Here is a 24,267-nt window from a genome sequence, read left to right on the forward strand (position 1 = left end):
GTCCTATGCCTCCACATACAGGAACTCTGTTATTAAGGAGGCTTTTGAAATAAGACTGAGCGAGAAGAACTTTAACCGTGATAGTGGATATTATCTGAGTGGTGCATGCAAACGAGCGCTCGATGCAGAGAAGCAGCAGAGACATCCCTTGCAGTGATTACGTTCCCACGGAAGCAGTGGCGCCATCAACACAGACATTGACACCGTCTACGACAGCAGTACGTAATCGCTGACTAATCCGAAGCCGTCCACATGTTATATAAGGCCACTACAGCAGCAGTGAAGACCCGTCCTGTCCACCTCTCCCCCACCCTCACCTATCATGGACTCACCATTGACCATCACCTCACCTGGAACCCTCATCTCCACTCTAGCCAATCCAAAGCCCACAAACGCCTCCGTCTCCTTAAACTCCTCTCTTGCTGGACATGGGGGTAGCCCCTCTACCATCATCCACACCTACAAATCCTTAATCCGTCCCATCCTCTGTTATGCCAATCCTGCCAGAATATCTGTCCTTGCCCCAAATTCTATAAGTCCCTCCAGATCCTTGAGGGCCCTGCACTCCACCTCGCCTTCCGTATATGCCTCCCATCCCCCATGCGGATCCTCTACAATCTGATTCCTTTCCCCGAGCTGCTCTTTTTCCTTGAGCATATCCACGTCCTCTGTCCTCTACACCTCCCACTGACTTGATTCCCCCCCCCCCCCCCAATCCCCTGGTTGCTCCTCTCCTCACCAACCCCCGCCCACTACTGCGCCTTCACAGTTGTGTCCCCCCTACCCTCCACCTCTACACCCTTCATCTCATTTCCCAAGGTGGCTTCTGTTAACTCTCTCTCCCAGATGATGCCCTCTCTCCCTCCATTTATCCCTTCTATCAATTCTGATCCACACCTCTCCCTCCCTCCCTCTGTCCCAGGGTCTCTCTCCCCCTCCTTCCATCCTGTTGTTTCCCGGCTCACCCTCTCTTTGACTCCATTCTCTCCCCCGAGTATTTTTGCTTTCTTCTCTTCCTTCCCCATTCCTTCCCACTTCACAAGACGTGGCTCCCTGGATATAAACACTCTGCCAGCTGTCTCTTAGCTAAGATGACAGTTTCAAAAACGACACTCTTTATATCATAAGATTTTAGTTTTGCCAACAGTATCTTATGAGAAATGGAATCGAATCCCTTACTTAGATCACAAAGAATTAAAGCTATACAGTTATTTTCTTCGAATGTTTCCGTTATTTTTGTTATTACATAAAACATTTCGTCTTCTTAATCCATGTTGGTTATCCAGGATGAGGTTGTTGTCTTCAAAATAACGTAACTGGTGGTTCTTAATTATAGCTTCAATCACTTCTGCTAGTACATGTATTATAGAAATTGGTATATAGCTGGGTGGACTGTTAGGATCTCCTTTTTTTATGCACTGGCACTGTCTTTTCCAGTTTTAAAAAGTCTGGAAGGTACCGATCTCAAGACATTGGTTATGCCAGCAGCCAAAGGTTCAGGATTATCAGATACGATATTTTTCAGAACAGCACGTGACATACCGTAAATATCTGTGCTAACAGAGTGTTTAAAACCTTTCTCAATTTTCACTACGTCCTCTTGAAACATCAGGACTGCAAGCGTTTAATGGGGCAGTGGGTCTTTTTCTGTGTTCGTTAATCGGGTCCCAGTCCCCGTTGCATGGGTTGGGAGCTTCAGAAATAACCTAATATTATAGGCCTTCCTGGCTGTTTCTACTTACTTCTTGTGAATTCTTTTACCTTTCAGATAACAGCAATGAAACATATCTTTGGCCCTGGCATCAGTTGCTGTTCTAACTCGCGGTCATTTAGCAGCAAAACAATACACTTCATGTTTTCCAGCTTGGAGTGTACCATGCTTTACCTCTGCCTATTTTTCTTCCATTCTATAGTTTATATAACGAATTCTTTATGATCCCTAATAGGAAACAGTTGCAAAAATTTATTTTGGCCCGCTGGACATTAAGTGCACCCCTTGTCCTAGTCCCGCAGCTTCAGACTGCCAGTCAATCCTGTTAAGCACATTTTTAAGATGTTTAATCTTTTACTGAAGGTGTAGTCAGAATACCACAAAATCAAGTTCAGTCCAACTTTTCGTCTATCAGGAAGTTTCTGGGCTTTTGATTCGAACTGAATAAGATTAAGCGCGTATAATAGAATACAATGCATTCTACATCTTATACATAATTCTCTAAAGAATAGTCCAATTATTATATTGCTTTTGTTATATTTTATAGGTCCCTCGGAGAAGTCTCTCTGACATTGAGAAGTGAAGAGAAGTCTAGGATGTACATTAAATTCAAGTACAATGCAATGACATTACTTGAATTCCTGGAGTATTATTGTATTACATTGCAAATTATAGTTGAAAAATAATCGTAAACATTAATTTGAAGAGCTTCCGTGAAGTAGAGAATTTTTCATTTTTCATAATTCACACAAACGTGATAATTCGAATTTAAGGAACGAGGATAGAGGGGAAGCTAACTCGGCAGAACAACCTTTTCAAAACTGATTACTTTTACAATAAGAAAGATGTGATAAATATTTCTATTCTGCAATGTCACGCAGTGTACCATTCTGAAGGAACTTAATTGTACTTGCAGTTTTATTTTAATACTACGTTAATCAGGCTTATGATTTTAATCTACTAACATTACTGTTTTACTAGACCACGTATTACGAATATTAGATAATTTGCGCAGTGAAACTCTCCATTGGCTATGATAGATCTTTGATTATTTATTTATTCGCGTTATACACCAGCAAACGTTAAAGAGAACGTTTTTATTTTATTGGCTTCTAGCATACAAACTATTTAGCCATCACAAATAAATGTAGTGACACACATAACAAGGTAACATTTTTTCTTCTACTGTTTAGAGCATAAATTCATACGTTTTCAGATCAAAATTATTGTAATCAGTTTACAAAACACAGTTGACTGCTAAAAATTTATTTATTAATTAAGTTCCTTAGAGAACGTTTTTATACGAGTCCATACAAAGTTACAGTTGTGAAATTGAAACTTTGTTTCCGAACGCTTATACGTAACAATAGACTGACTGTAAGAGATAATTTCTTTTTCGTATTTGCCGCGTTACGTTTACGAATGCGCTGTGCCTCGTCTTATTTGCATCTGTGAAAATCCAACCATACGAGTCAGTAAAAGTGCAAAGTGTTCATTGATGAGTTTGAATTGTAATGTTTCTGGTAACAGGAAGATAGTCTACCTTTTTTAAAATCATGTTCGTTAGTGTGTGCCTAGTACCAAGTCTACGAATTTTATTGCAAAGTAGTATAAGACAGCTGACCGGAGTGACCTCAGAATGACATAACAGTGTTGGAGCGGGCAGGCAGTAAGCGGCGTGGAGTTGGTGGAGAGTGAGTGTGTGCTGAGTGTGGTTTAGTGTAGTACCGGCATAAAAACACAACGAAAATGTCTCAGGAACCTCCAAAATCCATTCCCAAGCACATAAAATTTTTATTTGGCGGTCTGTCCGGGTAAGTCTAGGCGTTTTAAGTTGTCAACGTTTGTTCTGCTACATAAATAATGGCAAACTTATTGACATCGGAAAATACATATTTATTAAGTATGTGATATTTTATTACCAGATTGCCCTGAACGGTAGAAAAGTAGACTATACAAAACGTATGTGGGCCAGCAATCCGTAAAGTGTCAATAAAAGTAACACACTAGACTACTCATGTTTCATACCCGTATTTATTTGTAGCATCTACTCATGTTACGTACCCGTGTTTATTTGTAGTTAGCCTGTCGATTTTCTTAAATAGTACAGAATGAATCTTCATGAACAGTTGTGTATTAAATTTTGATCTATCTGCCTATGATTAACATGTAGTTGCTGTCATTTACTTTAGTGCAATGCTGTAATTAAATGTTTGAACACTGGAAATTGTCATTGTACATTTAGCAATCAAAGCCTTTGGATGTAGAATTATTTTAATTCAAAATTTAACTTTGTCTTGAAATTATTTCACTTGCTTCCCAAGTATGCACCAAGTGCCATGTAGCTAGTAAGAAACTTCTGTCACATTCACAATGCTTTAGACAACCACAGTACAAAATAAAAACAATTACCATGTAGAGGGTATTATAGTGCAGAAATATTTGAGCTACCAACAGACACAAAGCAAGAAATTGGGAAAACATATTAACTCAAAACAAAAATTGAAAGCATATCTTATTAACTCTTTATTGTATAAATTGTGTGATTTGACTCAAGAATAAGGTTTTAACAAAAAATCCTGTGAAGCCACAAAATGGTTTCTTACTCAGCCATTAATCACAGAAATTATGTGATGCTAAGTATATGTTGCTGGTAAGTAGTAGTTCGTACAAAAAAGCAGCCCCCAAGCACCATGCCAGACAATCCTGGTGCCAAGAGTATATGAAGTTGCCCTGCTGCCTTAGGCATTTTAAACATTTTCTCAAATTGAATACCCTGATATTCTATGCAGTTTCTCAATGATGGTGGTGGTAGATTGCATGTTTAATGCTGAATAGTCTCTGGATGACAAAATAAACTTTAACTCTTCACTTTTGGTGTCGTGAAGAATGTGACATAATGGTAACAGCTGCTCTGTCATGTCACCTTTTGGTTATGTGTTCACAATTTTGTTGTTATTTGGCAAAAAAAGGTTCTGTTGACACATTGCTCTATACTTTAGCCCGAGGTATAGGTTGGGCTGGAAGTTTACAGTTTGGGAAGCCAATGAACCTGGATGTGATGAAAGACTGATCTGTAACTTTTCCCGAGGTGTAGGCTAAGTTTGAAGGTGACAGTTTGGTTGTGAGTTGGCAAAACCAACAAATCTGTGACTATATTGTACATGGTGTTTGTTGCACATTTCCTGTGTCACTGGTGAAAGCTGACAACCTGTATTGAACATTCCTTTATATTCCACTTTTGAATTGTGAGCAACTTATTGCCTTATGCACAATTTTATCATCTATATGTAAGGATTCTGTGAGAGCTACTTGCTTTGGATATTTTCAAGCATTGTTGTTTTATGGGATCATCTTTGTAGGTAATCAGCAAAGAAAAGGATCAGTGCTTAGAAGAGATTGATGTTCATTATGAGTGATGTTTGGCAGTAATCTGTTTCAGACAGGTTTTCACAATAACAGCTCAATATTTCTTCTCCCTTACAAATATATTCCATTAATAAAAATCACTCTTGTTATCTACACAATACAGGGCCAAATCAAGTTAAAAAAAATTGCATGTAGCTGAATTATTCTATATTTGTTAATGGAGTTATTATTTTGTACCTGGAGTTATTACCATATGCAAATTTTCAGCCTCCATTAGAAAATCATTGTTACGAATACCTGCATTAGATAATTGGAGGAACAGTTTAAGGAATGGCACGTGTTTAGGTTCTGCATGTAGGAAAATAACGGAGAACAAATGTCAATGTGGCAGTGTAATTGGTTATCAATATTAATCATGCTGATCAACTGTGGAAGCACAATATTATAAAGATTAAAAATGGTTACAGTGATACATATGAAATAATTTTGGAATTCCAGATTTTCCATGTGGTCATTCTGTTGTGCTCTGCCTGAAGAATCAGCATAAGACACAACTCTCTCTATCTCTCCCTCCTCCTCATCTCTTTCTCTCTTACGTGACTAAATTTAACTGTATTACTTAGGCTACTCTCCCTTTCGAAATATATCATATGTCTACAATCTAATCCTTGATCAGTAGGAAATTGTGCTAAGTCTTAAGCAATGATAAGTCCATATGTAACATATGACTTAAAATCATGTAGGCCTACTTAATCTAGTTTGAAATATTTTACTGGTAAACTGTCAGAGTCAGCAAACTTACTGGCTATTACCTATTGTGTGTCCCCCTCAAAAATGTCCCTATACTGAATCATCACAATTTGGTACTTCTTGTTGCCCTCTGTCTGAAAGTACTTACTTTTACATCCATAATCATAACTCACGTCTGTATTTTATACACCACTTTTAATTTTTCTCTAAAATCAGGGAATCTGAGATGTACAATTAGGATAAATCAATAACACCCTCTTGCTCCTATAAAAGATGTTATCAGTCAGATACCTTAAATCAGAAATCAGCATCTAAACTCACAGTAAATTCATGTAATGATAACCAAGGCACTTACCATCACAGTTGATGCAGACATTGGTGACAAAGGTCTTTACATTTTATTGTGTAGTTAATGTATGTACTTTGTGTTTCAGTAATTATTATACTTTCTCTCTGTGCAGTCTCGTTCTGTGGTGTTAATATTTATGTAAAGCTGGGTCATAGAAAAATCTCATCTCCTTCCACCTTATGTAATCTTCTGTTACGGTCTCTCAGTTAGTACACGTAAGGAAACCAACTGAACCTAGTGTTTCTCAAGGGTGTGGTGATAACTGACTGTCCAACATATACAAACATGTCAACATCCAATTGATTTACAAGATATCTGTTGGTGCTCATGGTTTGAATGTACCAACGTTGTATACTGTAGTAGTTTGTGAGTTTCACCTTAATATAGCACTTCTTGCATCTTAAAGACACATACGTGAACCCAGATGCACAAGTAATATAAAATTTATTCAGGGTTATTGTGAAATAATTGCGAGAAATGTTAGCCTGCTAAATATTTGAGAGATAAACACTTTATACTATACTAATTCAGTGCCTGCTGCTTTACTCATGTAAACTGTATGGTCTGCACAGATTTTTTAATCAAATTTTTATATTGTTCACAAATTGCAACGGCTTCTGAAATTTCACACCAATTAAGACCATACAAGCTTCGTCTTTTTCTGAATGTGCTTCTGACAAAAAAGCGATTTTGGTAACGAGTCAGTGGTCTTTATCGGCCCTGCCTTTTGAGCTTTTATGGTGATATTTTCCTAGAAACTTTCACAACCAAACACACATTTCTTTAGAAGCCAATTACCAATTTTCATTTAGTTAGCTTAAAATGTTTTGTATAACAACATATTTACATAAAAATTTCCATCCCCTATTTTGTACCCCTAACTTAATCTGAAAACACTGAAACACAAACTTTTTATTTCTAACTAAGAAGTCACACGCAAATTTTCATAGAAAATGCTTTCGTGATGAAATAGTTTTCATGAAACATTTCATCCCCCATTTCAACCTTTTATGGGTTGATTTTGCACAGAGCATAACTTAATCATAGCTAACCCTTGGTTCAAGAATCTTAAAAGAAGATTGTATACATGGAAGAAGCCTGGAGATACTAGAAGGTATCAGATAGATTATATAATGGTAAGACAGAGATTTAGGAACCAGGTTTTAAATTTTAAGACATTGGTTATGAACTGTAGATTAAAACTGAAGGAACTGCGAAAATATGGCAATTTAAGGAGATGAGACCTGGATAAACTGACTAAACCAGAGTTTGTACAGAATTTCAGGGAGAGCATAAAGGAACAATTGACAAGAATGGGGGAAAGAAATACAGAAGAAGAAGAATGGATAGCTTTGAGGGATGAAGTAGTGAAGGCAACAGAGGATCAAGTAGGTAAAAAGATGAGGACTAGTAGAAATCCTTGGGTAACAGAAGAAATATTCAATTTAATTGATGAAAGGAGAAAACATAAAAATGCAGTAAATGAAGCAAAAAGGAATACAAACGTCTCAAAAAGGAGATTGACAGGAAGTTCAAAATGGATAAGCAGGGATGGCTAGTGGACAAATGTAAGGATGTTGAGGCTTATCTCACTAGGGGTAAGATAGATACTGTCTACAGGAGAATTAAAGAGACATTGGGAGAAAAGAGAACCACTAGTTTGAATATCAAGAGCTCAAATGGAAACCCAGTTCTAAGCAAAGAAGGGAAAGCAGAAAGGTGGAAGGAAAATATATATATATGTATTCACTGAAAGACCTGAGTCGAAATAAGGCCCTGGGAGTAGACAACATTCCATTAGAACTACTGACAGCCTTAGGAGAACCAGTCCTGACAAAATTCTACCATCTGGTGAGCAAGATCTGTGAAACAGGTGAAATACCCTCAGACTTCAAGAAGAATATAATAATTCCAATCCCAAAGAAACAGGTGTTGACAGATGTGAAAATTACCGAACTGTCAGTTTAATAAGTCATGGCTGCAAAATACTAATGCGAATTCTTTACAGAGGAATGGAAAAACTGGTAGAAGCCAACATCGGGAAAGAGCAGTTTGGAACACGTGAAGCAATACTGACCCTATGACTTACCTTAGAAGCTAGTTGAAGAAAAGGCAAACCTATGTTTCTAGCATTTGTAAACGTAGAGAAAGCTTTTGATAATGTTGACTGGAATACTCTCTTTCAAATTCTGAAGGTGGCAGGGGTAAAATACAGGGAGCGAAAGGCTATTTACAATTAGTGCAGAAACCAGATGACAATTATAAGAGTCAAGGGACACGAAAGGGAAGCGGTGGTTAGGAAGGGAGTGAGACAGGGTGTATCCTCTCTCCGATGTTATTCAATCTGTATATTGAGCAAGCAGTAAAGGAATCAAAAGAAAACTTCGGAGTAGGAATTAAAATCCACGAAGAAGAAATAAAAACTTTAAGGTTCGCTGATGACATTGTAATTCTGTCAGAGACAGGATACGACTTAGGAGAGCAGTTGAACGGAATGGACAGTGTCTTGAAAGGCCGATATGACATGAACATCAACAAAAGCAAAATGAAGATAATGGATTGTAGTCGAATTGAGTCGGGTGATACTGAGGGAATTAGATTAGGAAATGAGACACTTAAAGTGGTAAAGGAGGTTTGCTATTTGGGAAGCAAAATAACTGATGATGGTCGAAGTAGAGAGGATATAAAATGTAGACTGGCAATGGCAAGGAAAGCGTTTCTGAAGAAGAGGAAGTTGTTAACATAGAGTATAGATTTAAGTGTCAGGAAGTCATTTCTGAAAGTATTTGTATGGAGTGTAGCCATGTATGGAAGTGAAACATGGGCGATAAATAGTTTGGACAAGAAGAGGTAGAAGCTTTCGAAATGTGGGGCTACTGAAGAATGCTGAAGATTAGATGGATAGACCACATAACTAATGAGGAGGTATTGAAGAGAATTTGGGAGAGTAGTAGTTTGTGGCACAACTTGACTAGAAGAAGGGATCGGTTGGTAGAACATGTTCTGAGGCATCATGGGATCACCAATTTAATATTATAGGGCAGCATGGAGGGTAAAAATCGTAGAGGGAGACCAAGAGAAGAATACACTAAGCAGATTCAGAAGGATGTAGGCTGCAGTACGTGCTGGGAGATGAAGCAGCTTGCACAGGATAAAGTAGCATGGAGAGCTGCATCAAACGAGTCTCAGGACTGAAGACCACAACATCAACAACATGGGTTGAGTTTCCAAAAACATGAAAACATGTATTTCATCTTTTGCACAAGGTCCTTCTTCAGAACTAAAAACATGTGCATGTACTGTGTGTGTGCACGCGCGCGCCCACACACACACACACACACACACACACACACACACACAAAAGCCAATGCCCTCTGTTGTCTCTGGACCCTAAGATGGTCGGGCCTTATTGACCAGAGGCAGTAGCCGTGTGTGTGTGTGTGTGTGTGTGTGTGTGTGTGTGTGTGTGTGTGTGTGTGTTTGCTACTTCTGAAGAAGGACTTTGTCTGAAAGCCAAAATATTTCTAGCATTCTTTTCCATTGCTCCTTTCTGGAACTCAACATTCCTGTGTGGTGAGTTGCGGTCTATTCTCTAAGTATTGTTGTATACATTAGTTTCACAAATACTTCACTGTGGTCATAAATATTCATGGCATTTTTGTTTTGTATGGCATTTTTGATAACTTATATAATTTTGTGAACATACTTGAATGTTTAAGCAATTTTTGTTGTGTCTTCCCAGAAATGTGCAATAGTGTGTGAGCATTCATTTCTTACACAGAGTTCTGATTCAACAGAATGGCAGCAACATGTTTTGTTCAACCGTTGGATCTTGTGAAGAACAGAATGCAATTATCAGGGATGGGTGCCAAAACAAAGGAGTACAAGACAAGTTTTCATGCGCTAACAAGCATTGTGAAAAATGAAGGCATATTTAGACTGTACACTGGATTGAGTGCAGGATTACTGAGACAGGCCACCTACACTACTACAAGGCTTGGTATCTACACATGGCTACTTGAAACTTTCAGTGGGTGAGTATCTAGTCAGTAGTTCTTTGTGTGTGTGTGTGTGTGTGTGTGTGTGTGTGTAGACTGGCAATGGCAAGGAAAGCGTTTCTGAAGAAGAGAAAGTTGTTAACATCGAGTATAAATTTAAGTGTCAGGAAGTCATTTCTGAAAGTATTTGTATGGAGTGTAGCCATGTATGGAAGTGAAACATGGGCGATAAATAGTTTGGACAAGATGTTGTTTGACAATTCAGCATTCTCCTATATAAATCTGTTACGAGGCATATTTCAGGACAGAGTTCATATGAAATTTATTTTTTGAAAGATTTATGTTGAGTAATGGTGAATGAGCTAAAAGTAGGTGCTTAGGTTCAGTAAACAGTGCGGTGGAATATCTGAGACCAGTCTCTACAAATAACTTCAATAAAATGGAAATGATATTCACTCCTGCCAAAGAAGTGGCATCCGTCATAAAATCTTAAAAATCAAAGTATTCTAGCTGTTATAATGTTATCAACAAAGCTAATCAAAGGGTGTTTGTGTGAGTTGAGTTCTGTATTAAGTTATTTGTGTTATCAGTCTCTCATCAATGGAGTATTTCCAGACTGACCAAGATAAACACAAGTTAAGCCTCTTCACAAGAAGGGGGATAAAGAGATGCCTTCATAGTATCGACCAGTTTCACTTTTTGCCGGCTTTTTCAAAAATGCTTGGGAAGGTTGTGTTCAAGCATCTCCTTAAGCATCTGACCACAAATAATATAGTGTCCAAGTGACAGCTTGGGTTCCTTAAGGGTTCCGATATAGAGAAGGCTATTTAATTTACAATGAGAATGCACTTAATTCATTAGATAACAAATTAGAGGCCACTGGTATTTTCTGTGATCTATCTGAAGACACTGACTGTGAATCACACCATTCTCCTACGCAAATTAGAATATTATGCCATCACTGGCAGTGCTAAAACATGGTTCCAGTCTTATCTAACAGGAATCAAAGGGTGTCATTGAGAAATACCTGTGGAGTAAGCAATCAGTCCTAACCTGATTGGGAATTAATTGCATGTGGGTTCCTCTGTTGCTTTTTCTTGTGTACATTCACGACCTCTTATTTAGCAAATCAAGTACAGATTTAGACGGTAATCAAATTATCACTGACATTAACAAATAGTTTAAAGCTAATTCACTGCCATTAAACATTGGGAACAACCCAGATTTGCAATTCAGAACATTTAAGAGATTTCCTTCCAGCATCTGTATAAAGCATGAAGACAAGCAGATAAAACAGTGTTAAATTTGTGGGATTACAACTTGGTAATAAATTCAGTTGGTAATGGCAGATCGCAGAATTGCTGAAGTGCCTCAACAAGTCTGTATTTGCAGTGAGAATGAGGTCAGATGTAGGAGATATAAATATAAAAAAAACTGGTGTACTTTGCTTACTTTCATCCTATTATGTTTTATGGGATTATGTTCTGGGGTAACTCATCAAACCAATCAAAAGTTTTGAGAGTGCAAAAGCATGTAATAACTCATTTGCAGTGTAAATTCAAGAACATCATGTAAAAACCTGTTCACAGATCTGGATGTTCTAATTACTGCTTCTCAGTATATTTATTCCTTGATGAAATTTGTTGCAAATATGTGTCTGTTTCCAGTCAATAGCTCAATATGTACTATCAACACCAGGAATAAGAAAAATCAATGTAAAGACCAAAACGGGGTCCAATATTCAGGAACACAAATTTTCAATAAATTGCCAGCAACCATTAAAATCTTGGTTTCAGATGAAGCACAGTTTGAAAGACAACTCCTTCTACTCTATAGATGAGCATCTTAACAGGGACTGTTAGACCAGCTTAAGTAAAAATGTCTGCTAGATTTCAGTTTTGACAGCACTTGGTCACAACAGTCGAGATTGGATATTTTGTGTATGGTAAATTTATTAAAAGTGCATAACTGTGTTACATCTGACAACATATTAATTCTATAAAAAAATAGAATTTTACTGTAATGTATTCACTGTTTTGACAATCTCCTGACAAATGATCAGGGAAGCGAGTATCATAGTCAGATGTTCTATGTTTTTAGGTTATAGTGGAAAATCCAGAATGGAATCCAACACTTTTATGAAAAGGATAGTTACTACTCACCATGTAACAGAGATGATGAGTTGCAGATACAAACAACAAAAAGACTGTCACAAAATAAGCTTTTGGCCAAAGAGGCCTTCGTTAAAAGTAGACGACAGGCACACGCACAAACACAACTCGCACACATGACCAGTCTCTGACAGCTGGAGCCAGACTACGAGCAGGAGCAGGATGATGGAACAGGTTTTGCATCTAGGTCTATTACAGGGATATGAGCCATGAGGAAAGGGGTTGGGAGAAGGGATGGACAAGGGTATTGTGTAGGTTTGGTGGATGACGGACTACCACAGTGGGAGGGTGGGAAGGATAGTGGGCAGAACATTTCTCATTTCAGGACACGACTGGGAGTAGTCAAAGCCCTGGTGCAGAAAGTCCTTGGTGATACTGAGTTAAGGGGTAAATGCTCCTCTATGGCTAAACAGTGGAACTATGGGAAGTGGTGGATGTTTAGATGGATAAGGCACGGGAGATCTGTTTTTGTGCAAGTTTGTGAGGGTACTTATAGTCCATATAGGTCTCAGTGAGACCCTTAGTATATTTTGAGGGGGGATGGCTCATCATTGCAGATGCAACAGCTGTGTGTCCCTAGGCTGTTTGGAAGGGACTTCTTGGTGTGGAACGGGCATGGAGTTGTGGGAGGACAAATGGCTGGCGGTGACGGCCAATAAAGTGCGGTTGATAAAGTCAACCACTCGGCCGTGGCATTCCTCCTGCCGGTTGCTCAGGTGGGAGGAGGTGGCCCTCACACGTCTTTGGATCGGGCACTGTCCTCTCACACATAGCTTTTTACTACGGTGGGAGGATCCTCTGTTTTGTGATGCTTGTGGTGTGCACATCTCTGTCCAGCGCATTTTAACAGACTGCATTTTATCCGTGATGCACGGGCAGAAGCACAAGTTGATGGGGATCTGCCTTCTGTTTTAGCTGATGATGAGACGTGTGTCTAGGGTTTTTAAGTTTTGTGATGTCTGGACTCTGGCCTAAACTTTTAGGCTGGAGGTTTTAGTGTATTGCAGAGTGGCTGACTCCTCCCCTTTTTTCCTTGCAGTCAGCCAGCCACTTCCATCTGCTACATTGTTTTAGCTTCCTCTATCATTTTCTTCCTGTGTTGTCCATGTTTTACTGCTGATGCTCTGCTTCATCCCACACTTTGGTGTGGGTGAGCACATGTTTTTCAACGATTGTTACCCATGTTTTCTGTTCTGTTTTATATTCCTGTCCTGGGATTTTTATTGACACCCGTCTCCCTATGTTACTGAACGGGCGCTGAAGACCTTGCTGCCGTGTGCCCAAAACCCCTCTACTACTACTACTACTACTACTACTACTACTACTACTACTACTCCTAGGAAGGTGGCTTGTTGGGTTGAGTTGGAGGAGGGGAAGCAAATGAGGGAGAAAGTGTCGAGGTTCTGGAGGAATGTGGATAGGGTGTCCTCACCTCCGCTCCAGATCACAAAGATATCATCAGCGAATAAGAACTAGGTAAGAGGTTTGGGATTCTGGGTGTTTAGGAAGGATTCCTCTAGATGAACCATGAATAGTTTGGCACAGGATGGTGCCATGTAGTGCCCATAGCCATACCCCAAATTTGTTTGTAGGTAATTCTTTCAAAGGAGAAGTAATTGTGGATGAGGATATAGTTGATCACAGTGACTAGAAAGGAGGTTATTGGTTTGGAATCAGTCTGGCATTGGGATAGGTAGTGTCAAATAGTGGTAAGGCCATGGACAAAAGGGATGTTAGTGTAAAGAGATGTGGCATCAATAGTGACAATGAGGGCACCATGTGGTAAAGGAACAGGAACTGTGGAGAGTTGGTGCAGGAAATGGTTGGTATCTTTTATATTGAAGGGTAGGCTGTGGGTAATAGGCTGAAGGTGTTGGTTTACGAGAGCAGAGATTCTGTCAGTGGGAGCACAGTAACTGACCACAATGGAGCCTCCATGTTAGCTGGGTTATGGGCTTTGAGAACCATATAGAAGGTTGGAGTGCAGGGGGGGTAGTAGGGGTGAGGAGAGGGGTGGACTCTCAGAGAGATTCTGGGATGGCCCTAAGGATTTGAGGAGAAACTGAAGATCGTGCTGAATGCCTGGAATGGGGTCGCTGTGGCAGGGTTTGTAGGTGAATTTATCTGATAGCTGGCAGAGTCCTTCTGCCAGGTAATTCTTGCAGTTCAAAACAACAGTGATGGAGCCTTTGTCTGTTATTGTAGACCAGTGCCTTCAGCCTATAACCCACAACGAACCCTCCTATATAAAAAATACCAACCATTTCCTCTACTGACTCTCCCCAGTTCCTGTTCCTTTACCACATGATGCCACCTCCATTTACACTATCATCCCTAATGGCCATAGCCTTACCACTATTGAACACTACCTTACCCAGCACCCAATGGATTCCAGATCAGCAACCTCCCTCCTAGTCACCATGACCAACAATATATTAACCCACAATTACTTCTCCTTTGAATGGATTACCCACAAACAAATCCGGCATATGGCTATTGGCACTCATGTGGCACCATCCAATGCCAACCTACTCGTGGGCCATCTAGAGGAATCCTTCCTAAACAGCCTCCACTGGGTTCAGTTTCATTCATGATCTGGATCGAGGGTCAAGACACCCGATCCACATTCCTCCAGAGCCTCAACACTTTCTTGCACATTTGCTTCATCTGGTCCTACTCAACCCAACAAGCCATCTTCTTAGGTGTGTTGACTTCCACCTCAAAGATGGCTGCATCACTACCTCTGTCCATGTCAAATCTATTAACCACCAGTAATATCCCCACTTCGACACAGCCACCCGTTCCATACCAAGAAGTCCCTGCCATACAGCCTAGCCAGCTGTGGCCTTCACATTTTCAATGATGAGCGGTGCCCCTCAAAATATACCGAGGGTCTTACAGAGGCCTTTACAGACTGTAATTAGCACCCCATCTTTGTTCAAAAACAATTCTCCCATGCCTTATCTTTCCGGTCACCCACCACCTCCCAAAGTTCCACTGTCCAGCCATAGAAGAGTGTTCCCCTTATAACTCAGTGCCACCCAAGACTGGAATAACTGAATTACACTCTCCACCAGGGTTTTGACTACCTCTCATTGTGCCCCGAAATGAGAAATGTCCTCCCCACCGTACACTGAACCCATGCAAAATCCTTTTCCATCCCTACACAATATCCTCATCCCTCACTATACAATATCCTCATCCATCCATAAACAACCCCTGTTCCCAACCTCTTGCATCATATCCCTGTAATAGACCTAGATGCAAGACCTAACCCATACATCCTACCACCACCACCACCAATGAGTAGCAGTCTTATCTTTTTTGTAATATTGTTGGAATTAAGTGTGAGCTTCGGATTTGCTTCTTTATTTATCTGGTAAAATCTTTTATACATACAATGTGTGGCAGACATTGGACAGTGTTTTAGAGTACAGTAATATCCGATACTTACTCTCATTTGTTACCCATATAAGATGCACTGTTAAAACAGTTCTTTAATAAAAATGATTTGACAGCTTTTTTTGAATGTGTTTACTTGATTTGATGCTCTTAATACTTTCTGGCTGCTTATTGTATGATACTGCACCTGAATGATAAGAACCCTTTTGGCACAGAGTTGTGCTGTAACAGTTTAGATGAATATTTTTCTGCAACCTAATGTGATGCTCACCCACAATAATGTTTTGAATTATGACATTCTCCTTCTTCATCATACCTTTTCTTACAAGCAGCACAATTCCAAAAATTTAAATGTGGTGAAGGTGAAGAATATTTAAATCTGTAAAAAAGGCGTACATGAACTTCTATTTTTGGCTTTTCTTATTATTCCGTTTATTGTCTTTTGCTTTCTGAATGTCGTAACAGCATGAGGAGAATTATCCAAAAACACACCTTATCTTACCAGTGAGTGTACCTGAGAAATGTACACGTTTTTTACAGTTTCTTGAGTGGTGTTGCTGGCTAGCATTCTGATCACATATGTTAACTTACAGAGTTGTGAATTTAAGAAAGATATGTGACTGTTCCAATTTAGATTGTCTTCTGGAAAAAGGCCTAAATATTTTGAATTCTCTGGTTGCTGATGTGAACTACTGGCTTTTATGCATTTTTATTTTTTTAGGTCTAAAAGGCAAACCTACGTTTCTATCATTTGTAGACTTAGAGAAGGCTTTTGACAATGTTGACTGGAATACTCTCTTTCGAATTCTGAAGGTGGCAGGGGTAAAATTCAGGTAGCGAAAGGCTATTTACAATTTGTACAGAAACCAGATGGCAGTTATGAGAGTCGAGGGACATGAAAGGGAAGCAGTGGTTGGGAAGGGAGTAAGACAGGGTTGTAGCCTCTCCCCGATGTTATTCAATCTGTATATTGAGCAAGTAATAAAGGAAACAAAAGAAAAATTCGGAGTAGGTATTAAAATCCATGGAGAAGAAATAAAAACTGTGAGGTTTTATGATGACATTGTAATTCTGTCAGAGACAGCGTAGGACTTGGAAGAGCAGTTGAACGGAATGGACAGTGTCTTGAAAGGAGGCTATGATGAACATCAACAAAAGCAAAATGAGGATAATGGAATGTAGTAGAGTTAACTCAGGTGATACTGAGGGTATTAGATGAGGAAATGAGACACTTAAAGTAGTAAAGGAGTTTTGCTATTTGGGGAGCAAAATAACTGATGATGGTCGAAGTAGAGAGGATATAAAATGTAGACTGGCAATGGCAAGGAAAACGTTTCTGAAGAAGAGAAATTTGTTAACATCAAATATAGATTTAAGTGTCAGGAAGTCTCTTCTGAAAGCATTTGTATGGAGTGTAGCCATGTATGGAAGTGAAACATGGATGATAAATAGTTTAGACAAGAAGAGAATAGAAGCTTCCGAAATGTGGTGCTACAGAAGAATGCTGAAGATTAGATGGATAGATCACATAACTAATGAGGAGGCATTGAATAGAAGTGGGGAGGAGTTTGTGGCACAACTTGACTAGAGGAATGGATCAGTTGGTAGGACATGTTCTGAGGCATTAAGGGATCACCAATCTAGTATTGGAGGGTAAAAATCGTAGAGGAGGACCAAGAGATGAATACACTAAGCAGATTCATAAGGATGTAGGTTGCAGTAGGTACTGGGAGATGAAGCAGCTTGCACAGGATGGAGTAGCATGGAGAGCTGCATCAACCCAGTCTCTGGACTGAAGACCACAACAACAACAGGTCTAAAAGTGGAAAGTATCAGTTTTTTGTGGTTTTAAAATGAGCCTGTGTTTCTATAGAAGCACTGGGAAACTTCATCCACAGAGACAACTGCATAAGTGGTAAGATCTTCTGCTTTTTGCTTCAATAAGCAAATGGTATCATCTGTTAATAGTATTGCAGTATTGTTTCTGCATTCTTTACATATGAGGGCAGGCAATTAAAGTACGCTAGGAAAAGTAGTAGTCCTGAGACAGAGCTCTGCAATGTACCGCGTGATAATAAGAATGGCTCTGATAGGTAGTACTGTGTAGTGCTATCGTGCTTGACTTTGACCTCTATAATATGAGATCGATTACATCAGTAAGAGCTCACTCACTCATTTGGCACACCTCGCACACCATAACAGTGAACTTTAAGATAACTGAATGGTTTATAACATGAAAAGACTTTGTCAAATCCAAGGAAATACCTGTGTTTTTAGAGTGTTTGCCAACTGCATTTGAGATATGGTTAACAAGATTAAAAGTAGCAGTCTCAGTGGAATACTGTGCTCTGAAATCATGTTGACATTCTGATGATATATTATTCTGACTGAAAAATTTTGTTAGCTGAGCTAGGAAGAGTAGTTCAGTAATTTATGGAAAGCCAGATAGTAGTGGTGCAGGTCTATAATTTGATGTTTCCTGGGCATATATTTTTACCGTGTAATCAGGTATCTCATAAATACCTACTGAACAACTATCTTTTAATGAGTGTATGATTTTTAGTACCTCATATTGACAAACAGGGCAGAAGAACGTGCTATTTTTGTTGACTTCAAGATTTGCAAGGTTCAAATGGTTCTGAGCACTATGCGACTTAACTTCTAAGGTTGTCAGTCGCCTAGAACTTAGTACTAATTAAACTTAACCAACCTAAAGACATCACACACACCCATGCCTGAGGCAGGATTCGAACCCGCGACCGTAGCGGTCGCTCGGTTCCAGACTGTAGCGCCTAGAACCGCACTGCCAGTCCGGCCGGCCAAGATTTGCAAGTACCCGAGTATCTTTCATATCAATTTTTCCAAATTTTTCAGTCACTAAATTATTTGCAAGTGTGGGATTGTGGCAGAGTACAAATTGAACAGATCTGCAACCAGCTTTGGGTCAGAAACTAGGCTGTGGTCAGGGGATAAAGCAATATTTTTAGGAGTTTACTTCTTTTAAGTTAGTTATGCTATTATCCTCATAGATTCAGCAACTGGAGAGTGCGTTCTCATACCCTGCTCATCAATGATCCTTACAGATTTCCCCATTCACTTTAAGGAAACATGATTTTATTTGCAGTGACTATAAAGAAGGCTCAAGGGCAGACATTAAACGTGTTGGAACTGATTTACAATCAAAGTTCTTTTATCGTGGTCAGTTGTATGTCATCTTTTTCTAACTCTTGCCACATAGTAACCATCGAGTGAATATTAATAAAAGCGAAAAACTGCAGGGACGGATTCCGGACTGGAAATAGAGGCAAAAAGGTCCTATGAACATGTGTGTCTGTTGCCACAGTATGTGGTGTTGACAAATAAAAGTTCATCTGACCACGTGCTGTGTGTTCCTTGTATTTTGCAGCCTGTGTGATTGACACTGCATACTGTAAGCAGCAAAATGGCCTGGTATTCATGTTGGGAACAAGCCAAGTAGGTGTTTATATGCCACCAAGCAGATGGAAATTGTCAAGAGGCTGAACACCCTCCTCCAAATCTGTTGCACGCACAGTCCATCGCCTCCATGCACATTCATCTGTCTGAAAGGACCCGTGATCACACAAATGCCCAAAAAGGCCTGACATGTTGTGTGTGACAATTTTTGTCTGTGAAGGTACTTGTTTTGGTATAGACATGCTGCCACTTGACTGTGATAAGGGGAGCTTTCATTCGTCAGTGCCATCTACTGTGGCAGTGATGTGTTTCTGGATACATGTTCATAGGACCTCTTTTACTTCATATCCAATCCGGAGTCCATCTCTGCACTTAGTCGGTTGTATTAATGTTCTCTCTCACACACACACACACACACACATACACACACACACACACACACACACACACAATATTTTGCATGCTTAGTTGCATGTTGTCCTTCCAAGAATTGATATTTTAGAAAACCAGTTCATACTTGAAGTTTTGTAATTGTATTGTGTACAAAATGTTTAAAAAAACATTAAAAACAATAAAAACCAAAGAGGAACAAAAATTTGCATCCTGAAAATATGTCCATGGATACCCTGTGTTAGGACATATAGCCAATTCCCATGCATATTTGGCAGTTGTGAAGCATTGCCATGTTTGCTAGTGCTAACATATGGGTCCTTTAATGAAAAGAACTGGAACAATCAATTGCCAAAATAGTTTCCAGTTTCTCGTAGAAGTCTATATATAGATGCAGAAGTATTGTGATGTGGCTCCCATCACTCTGGGAACAGCTTGGCATAATGTTGCTGTGCCACTCTGTATTGGCATAAAATGAAGTTGTCAACAGCAAGTACTGTGAGTATGTGTTACTGTTTTGTTTCCCTATTGTATAGGTATTTTCAGTGCAATGCAGCTACGAAGAAATATGTGGGTAAGAAATCAAACTAAATACAGCTACTTTGCAGGGAGCTGCTGGGGATCATGGAATCCTAATACGAAAATGCGCAGGAAAATTCCTGAACAATCTCTGAAATTTTGTCAGTGGAGTTTGGATTTATCCTTTACATAGACAAACTGTGCCAACTATTGAAAATTGTCATCTGGAAAAATTAATCGCTTATGCTATTGTAATGGCAGTTACATTCAAAGTGTGTGCTGTTCAAAAATGAAATTGTAAATTTGTGTAACACAGTTGAAGTTTTATCCAAGATCACTTGAATAATGGTGTCAGAAATTATTGGAAGTAGCCTAAACAATGTACTGATGGTTGCAGCATTTTATTTCTAGCTTATCCAAATCATGGTTGTGCCGACACAGTACAGTGGTGAGTGTACTACACTAAAAATCCAAGTTTTTGTAACTGGGAGCATTACCCAAAAAGGCAAGGTTCCACATTCAAGTCGCAATCAGCCACACAGTTTCAATGTGCATAGAGGATTCAGAGCAGTGGTGCTCTGTTGCAGAGTAAAATATTCAATGTAGTAAAATTATCAATATGCACAGACATTTCAAACCTCACTATACAGATTTGTAGATTCATTACTAAAAATCATGTTTTTAGTCCCCATCTTCATAAATTGTTGTGAAAATATAATATTATAATTTTTGAATAATGTAAATGAATGTCCTCTGAAAAGGGTATCCATAAGAACGATATGGCTACCACCAGTTATCGCACGAGTTGGGGAAGGCATCCAGTTTGATCTCAACCTGTAAGGCTTACTAGTAAAGCGTATTTTTCCTCTATTTAAAATAAGCTCACAGATGCATCAAATTGTTCCACTTTCACCAGGCACTTAATTTAGATCTGTGGTGTCTCTGCATCTAACACTCAAAACATTCAGTTCTAGGTTCATCCATGGTCGTGGTTGGTTGCAAATGTGTGTCTGGCATACTAACTTGGAACATAACATTCATGGCAGGATCAGCAGGTATTTATTACAATTCCAAAACTCAAGAGAAGGTGTTGTTATAATATATGCAGCTTCAATATTAGAAAATTGACACACTTGGTAAGATTGTCACAGTTTAAAATAGTTGTCAGTTATGTATTGAGATACCTGAACAGTGAAGATCAGACTTCGATACAGTCAGTTACCACATGCCAAAATGACTCAAATTTATTTGTAACACCTGCAGGTCAAAATTTCATGGTTTGGGTTCGATTTTGTACAGAACCATCTCATTATCTTTCCATTAACAGAAACTATGCGAGTTGTAGTGTCCATAACATTTGGAAATTTTTCTCCATTTACAGAAGAGTAAAAACAGTCTTCTTGGTGTAGTCTTGTTCCACATGATCCAGTTGACTGGTCTCTACCTTTGTGCTAAGTTAGGACCCTCATACAACTGTAGCTTCACCACTATTTCTTGGTGCGGTGGACTAAAATAGCAGCTGTTACAAAAGATCCCTGGAAGCCAACGGGTGCAGATATAATCAAAACACAATTACGTCAGATGCAGCAGTGCCACCAGTCTGTTTCCACATTGTTGGATGGGTGCCAGCATCCACAATACTGACAACACAGTGGAAAGGCAGTGCAACCACCGCAATTGCAGGACATTTGCTACACCTAGCCATTGCCTTAGTTTGGTGTATGTGGATTGAAGCAGAGCTTCGGCACGAAGAATAGGCACCGAAGCTTTATAAATACTTATCATTTTTAGGCAAAGGCATCTCAGTCTGGTTGCACAGTCTGAGCCAAGGACTGTTTTGGTGCCAGGGTGATACAAAACAGTTCTGCAAGCAGTCACTACAAGACTTGGGCTGAACCACTGATAAGCCTACTGCTGGTCCTAACTCCACTCCCATGAACGTAGTGTCTTCCAGCTGGTGGGTCACCTTTGGGCTCACTTCAGCCATAGCCAACCTTTTGTCCTGGAGGTCAGCCATTTGTGACTGGGGTGGTACAGTTGTTCCACCACGTGCACTTGTACAGGCAAACTGACACTGTACGGCTCTGCTGGATGCTACACCTGGAGGCCCATCTTCCTTTGTAAGAATCATAGCTTTCATGTCCTGTTCTCAGTTGCTGTCACACTTTCTGGCCCATCTGCCAAAAGGCTGCTGGCCACCTATTGTATCAGCATTGCTGCACTTGCTGTTGCTGCACATGCCAAGGGGGCATTGCCGCTATGGAATGATGCAATGAGTGCTATAGCTTGTTTTCTAATAAAATGTTTGACTCTTAAGAATGTTGTCTTGATCCACCATTGGTAAGCATCTTGACAACTCACTGCCTCAACTCTGCCACTGTAGAGGCTACCTACCCTGAGCCTCTAGATTTTGGTGTCTGAAGTATCTCCAAAACATACATTGGTAGCTGGACCCCGCATCAAGTCACAGCCACAACAGGTATCATAGAGTGTTACTGTTGAGTGATTGGATGAACTCTTTTGTTGTTCTTCTCTTTCTTTTGTGTGCAGGAGAGGTGGGTTCAAGATGAGACCATATTCATAACTCGAGCTGGAGGAAGCAGCAGATGTGTCACAGTTCCATGTTATGCTAGGGAGCACTATTTGCAACCAGTAAGATAATTGTGGCGTGACCTATTAGGGCACAGTGCACCATGAGCTGAGTCAATATTGGTGTAGTGTTTCACTTGCCATCATTAGGGCCATACTGCTAGATAGTGTACTGACCTGAAGTGGCTCATGATTAGCTCTAAAGTGTAGGTAATAGAATATGATTGTATATATTCTGCTGGTATTGTTGTATTTATGTACTTGGTTGTTGGGGGTAAAGGTTCCACAGTAACAAAGAGTCCAGGATGCAGGGTGTTTCCACACAAGAGGTGATTTAGTAATTGATAAATCAGGAAGTGCAATTGTCAGCAGATAAGGCAGAATTGCATAGGTCAGTGGTTGCCATGGATGGGGGCAAGACATCATCCAGTCTGTCTACTCCGTTGTGTGGTATCCGCCTGCCATGTTGATTACTACCTTTCCTGGCAAACCAAGTGAGGATATATTGCCCTTCCTAATTGATCTGGAAGCAGTAACAAAGATTAGGTGTTTGTCAGATGTTCGGCTATTGCAAATGGCTTAGTTGCGATTGATAGGGGGAGGTATATGCATTTGTCAGGTATAATGAGGAGTTGAGAAACACATTAACATTTGAGCAATTAGAAGAAGGGCTCCGGCAACACTAAGAAATGGAATAGAGAGAGGTTTTTCTGCAAGCAGCTGAGTGGAATGTCACAGAAGCACTGTGAGTCGTCAGAGTTTCAGTGATGGCGATAAGGAAAGTCAGTGGGCACAGGTATGAACTAACAGGGATTGATGAAGCGAATAAGATTATACTCCAGGAAGCAAAGCATAGGGCCTGCCACTCGGTATGTCTAAAAGGGTTCAGGCAAGTATGCCAGAAGACCTAAATGCTGCCATTAGGATAGGTACAGGGCAGGGGGAAGTACATATAGCAACATGAGTGTGCAATAGGTGAGATATTTTATCTACTGGCATAATGTGTTACAGGTGTGGATGAGCAGGTCAGTGCTGCCAGCCAGATAGTGAGAAGTATTGTGTTGTTGTTCATCATCTGCAGAATTCTAGAAGTAAGGGGCAGAATATGCAGATATTAAATATGAATGTGGACTCTTATGTTCGTGGGCAACATTGGTGTTAAATTTCAGTGCTTTAGAAACATGCACACAGGCAGTGTGTGTTGTGGTAGGTGTTATAAGAGGTAAGAAACATAATTTCTTGTTGGACAAAGGAGTGCATACATCAGTGTGTTAAGCTTGGACCTCACAGAAAGGAAAAGGTAAAATCCACTACACTGCAGTTTGTGTGGGTGAGAGAGAGTGATGTGAGGTCATAAGGTTCAGCAATATTAAGTTTCAAGGTCGAGGCAGAACAATTTCAGGAGCCTCTTGTAAGTGAAGGCTACTACACAATTCTGGGTGTAGACTTCCTGTTCAAACATCATGCCAGAATTGACTTTTGGCCATGTATGGTCTATCTTGGGGGACAATATTCCAGCTGAAGAAGGCTGTTGCCAGGTAAGGCGTTTTAGCTAGACACCAGTGGAAACTGTTACATTCTGAC

General features: G+C 39.8%; 1 protein-coding gene across 1 annotated transcript in view; it reads left to right on the forward strand.

Moving 5' to 3' along the window:
- Positions 1-3,046: 3,046 nt before the first annotated feature.
- LOC126320089 (mitochondrial 2-oxoglutarate/malate carrier protein-like) overlaps positions 3,047-24,267 on the forward strand; it is a 40,428-nt gene continuing 19,207 nt past the window's right edge. The window contains exons 1-2 of the mRNA XM_049993753.1: positions 3,047-3,525; positions 9,977-10,213. Of these exons, the coding sequence (XP_049849710.1) occupies positions 3,461-3,525; positions 9,977-10,213 (302 nt within the window). The 5' untranslated portion in view covers positions 3,047-3,460. The remainder of the gene's footprint in view (positions 3,526-9,976; positions 10,214-24,267) is intronic.

The sequence above is a fragment of the Schistocerca gregaria genome, chromosome 2, assembly GCF_023897955.1.
Source record: "Schistocerca gregaria isolate iqSchGreg1 chromosome 2, iqSchGreg1.2, whole genome shotgun sequence".
NCBI lineage: Eukaryota > Metazoa > Arthropoda > Insecta > Orthoptera > Acrididae > Schistocerca > Schistocerca gregaria.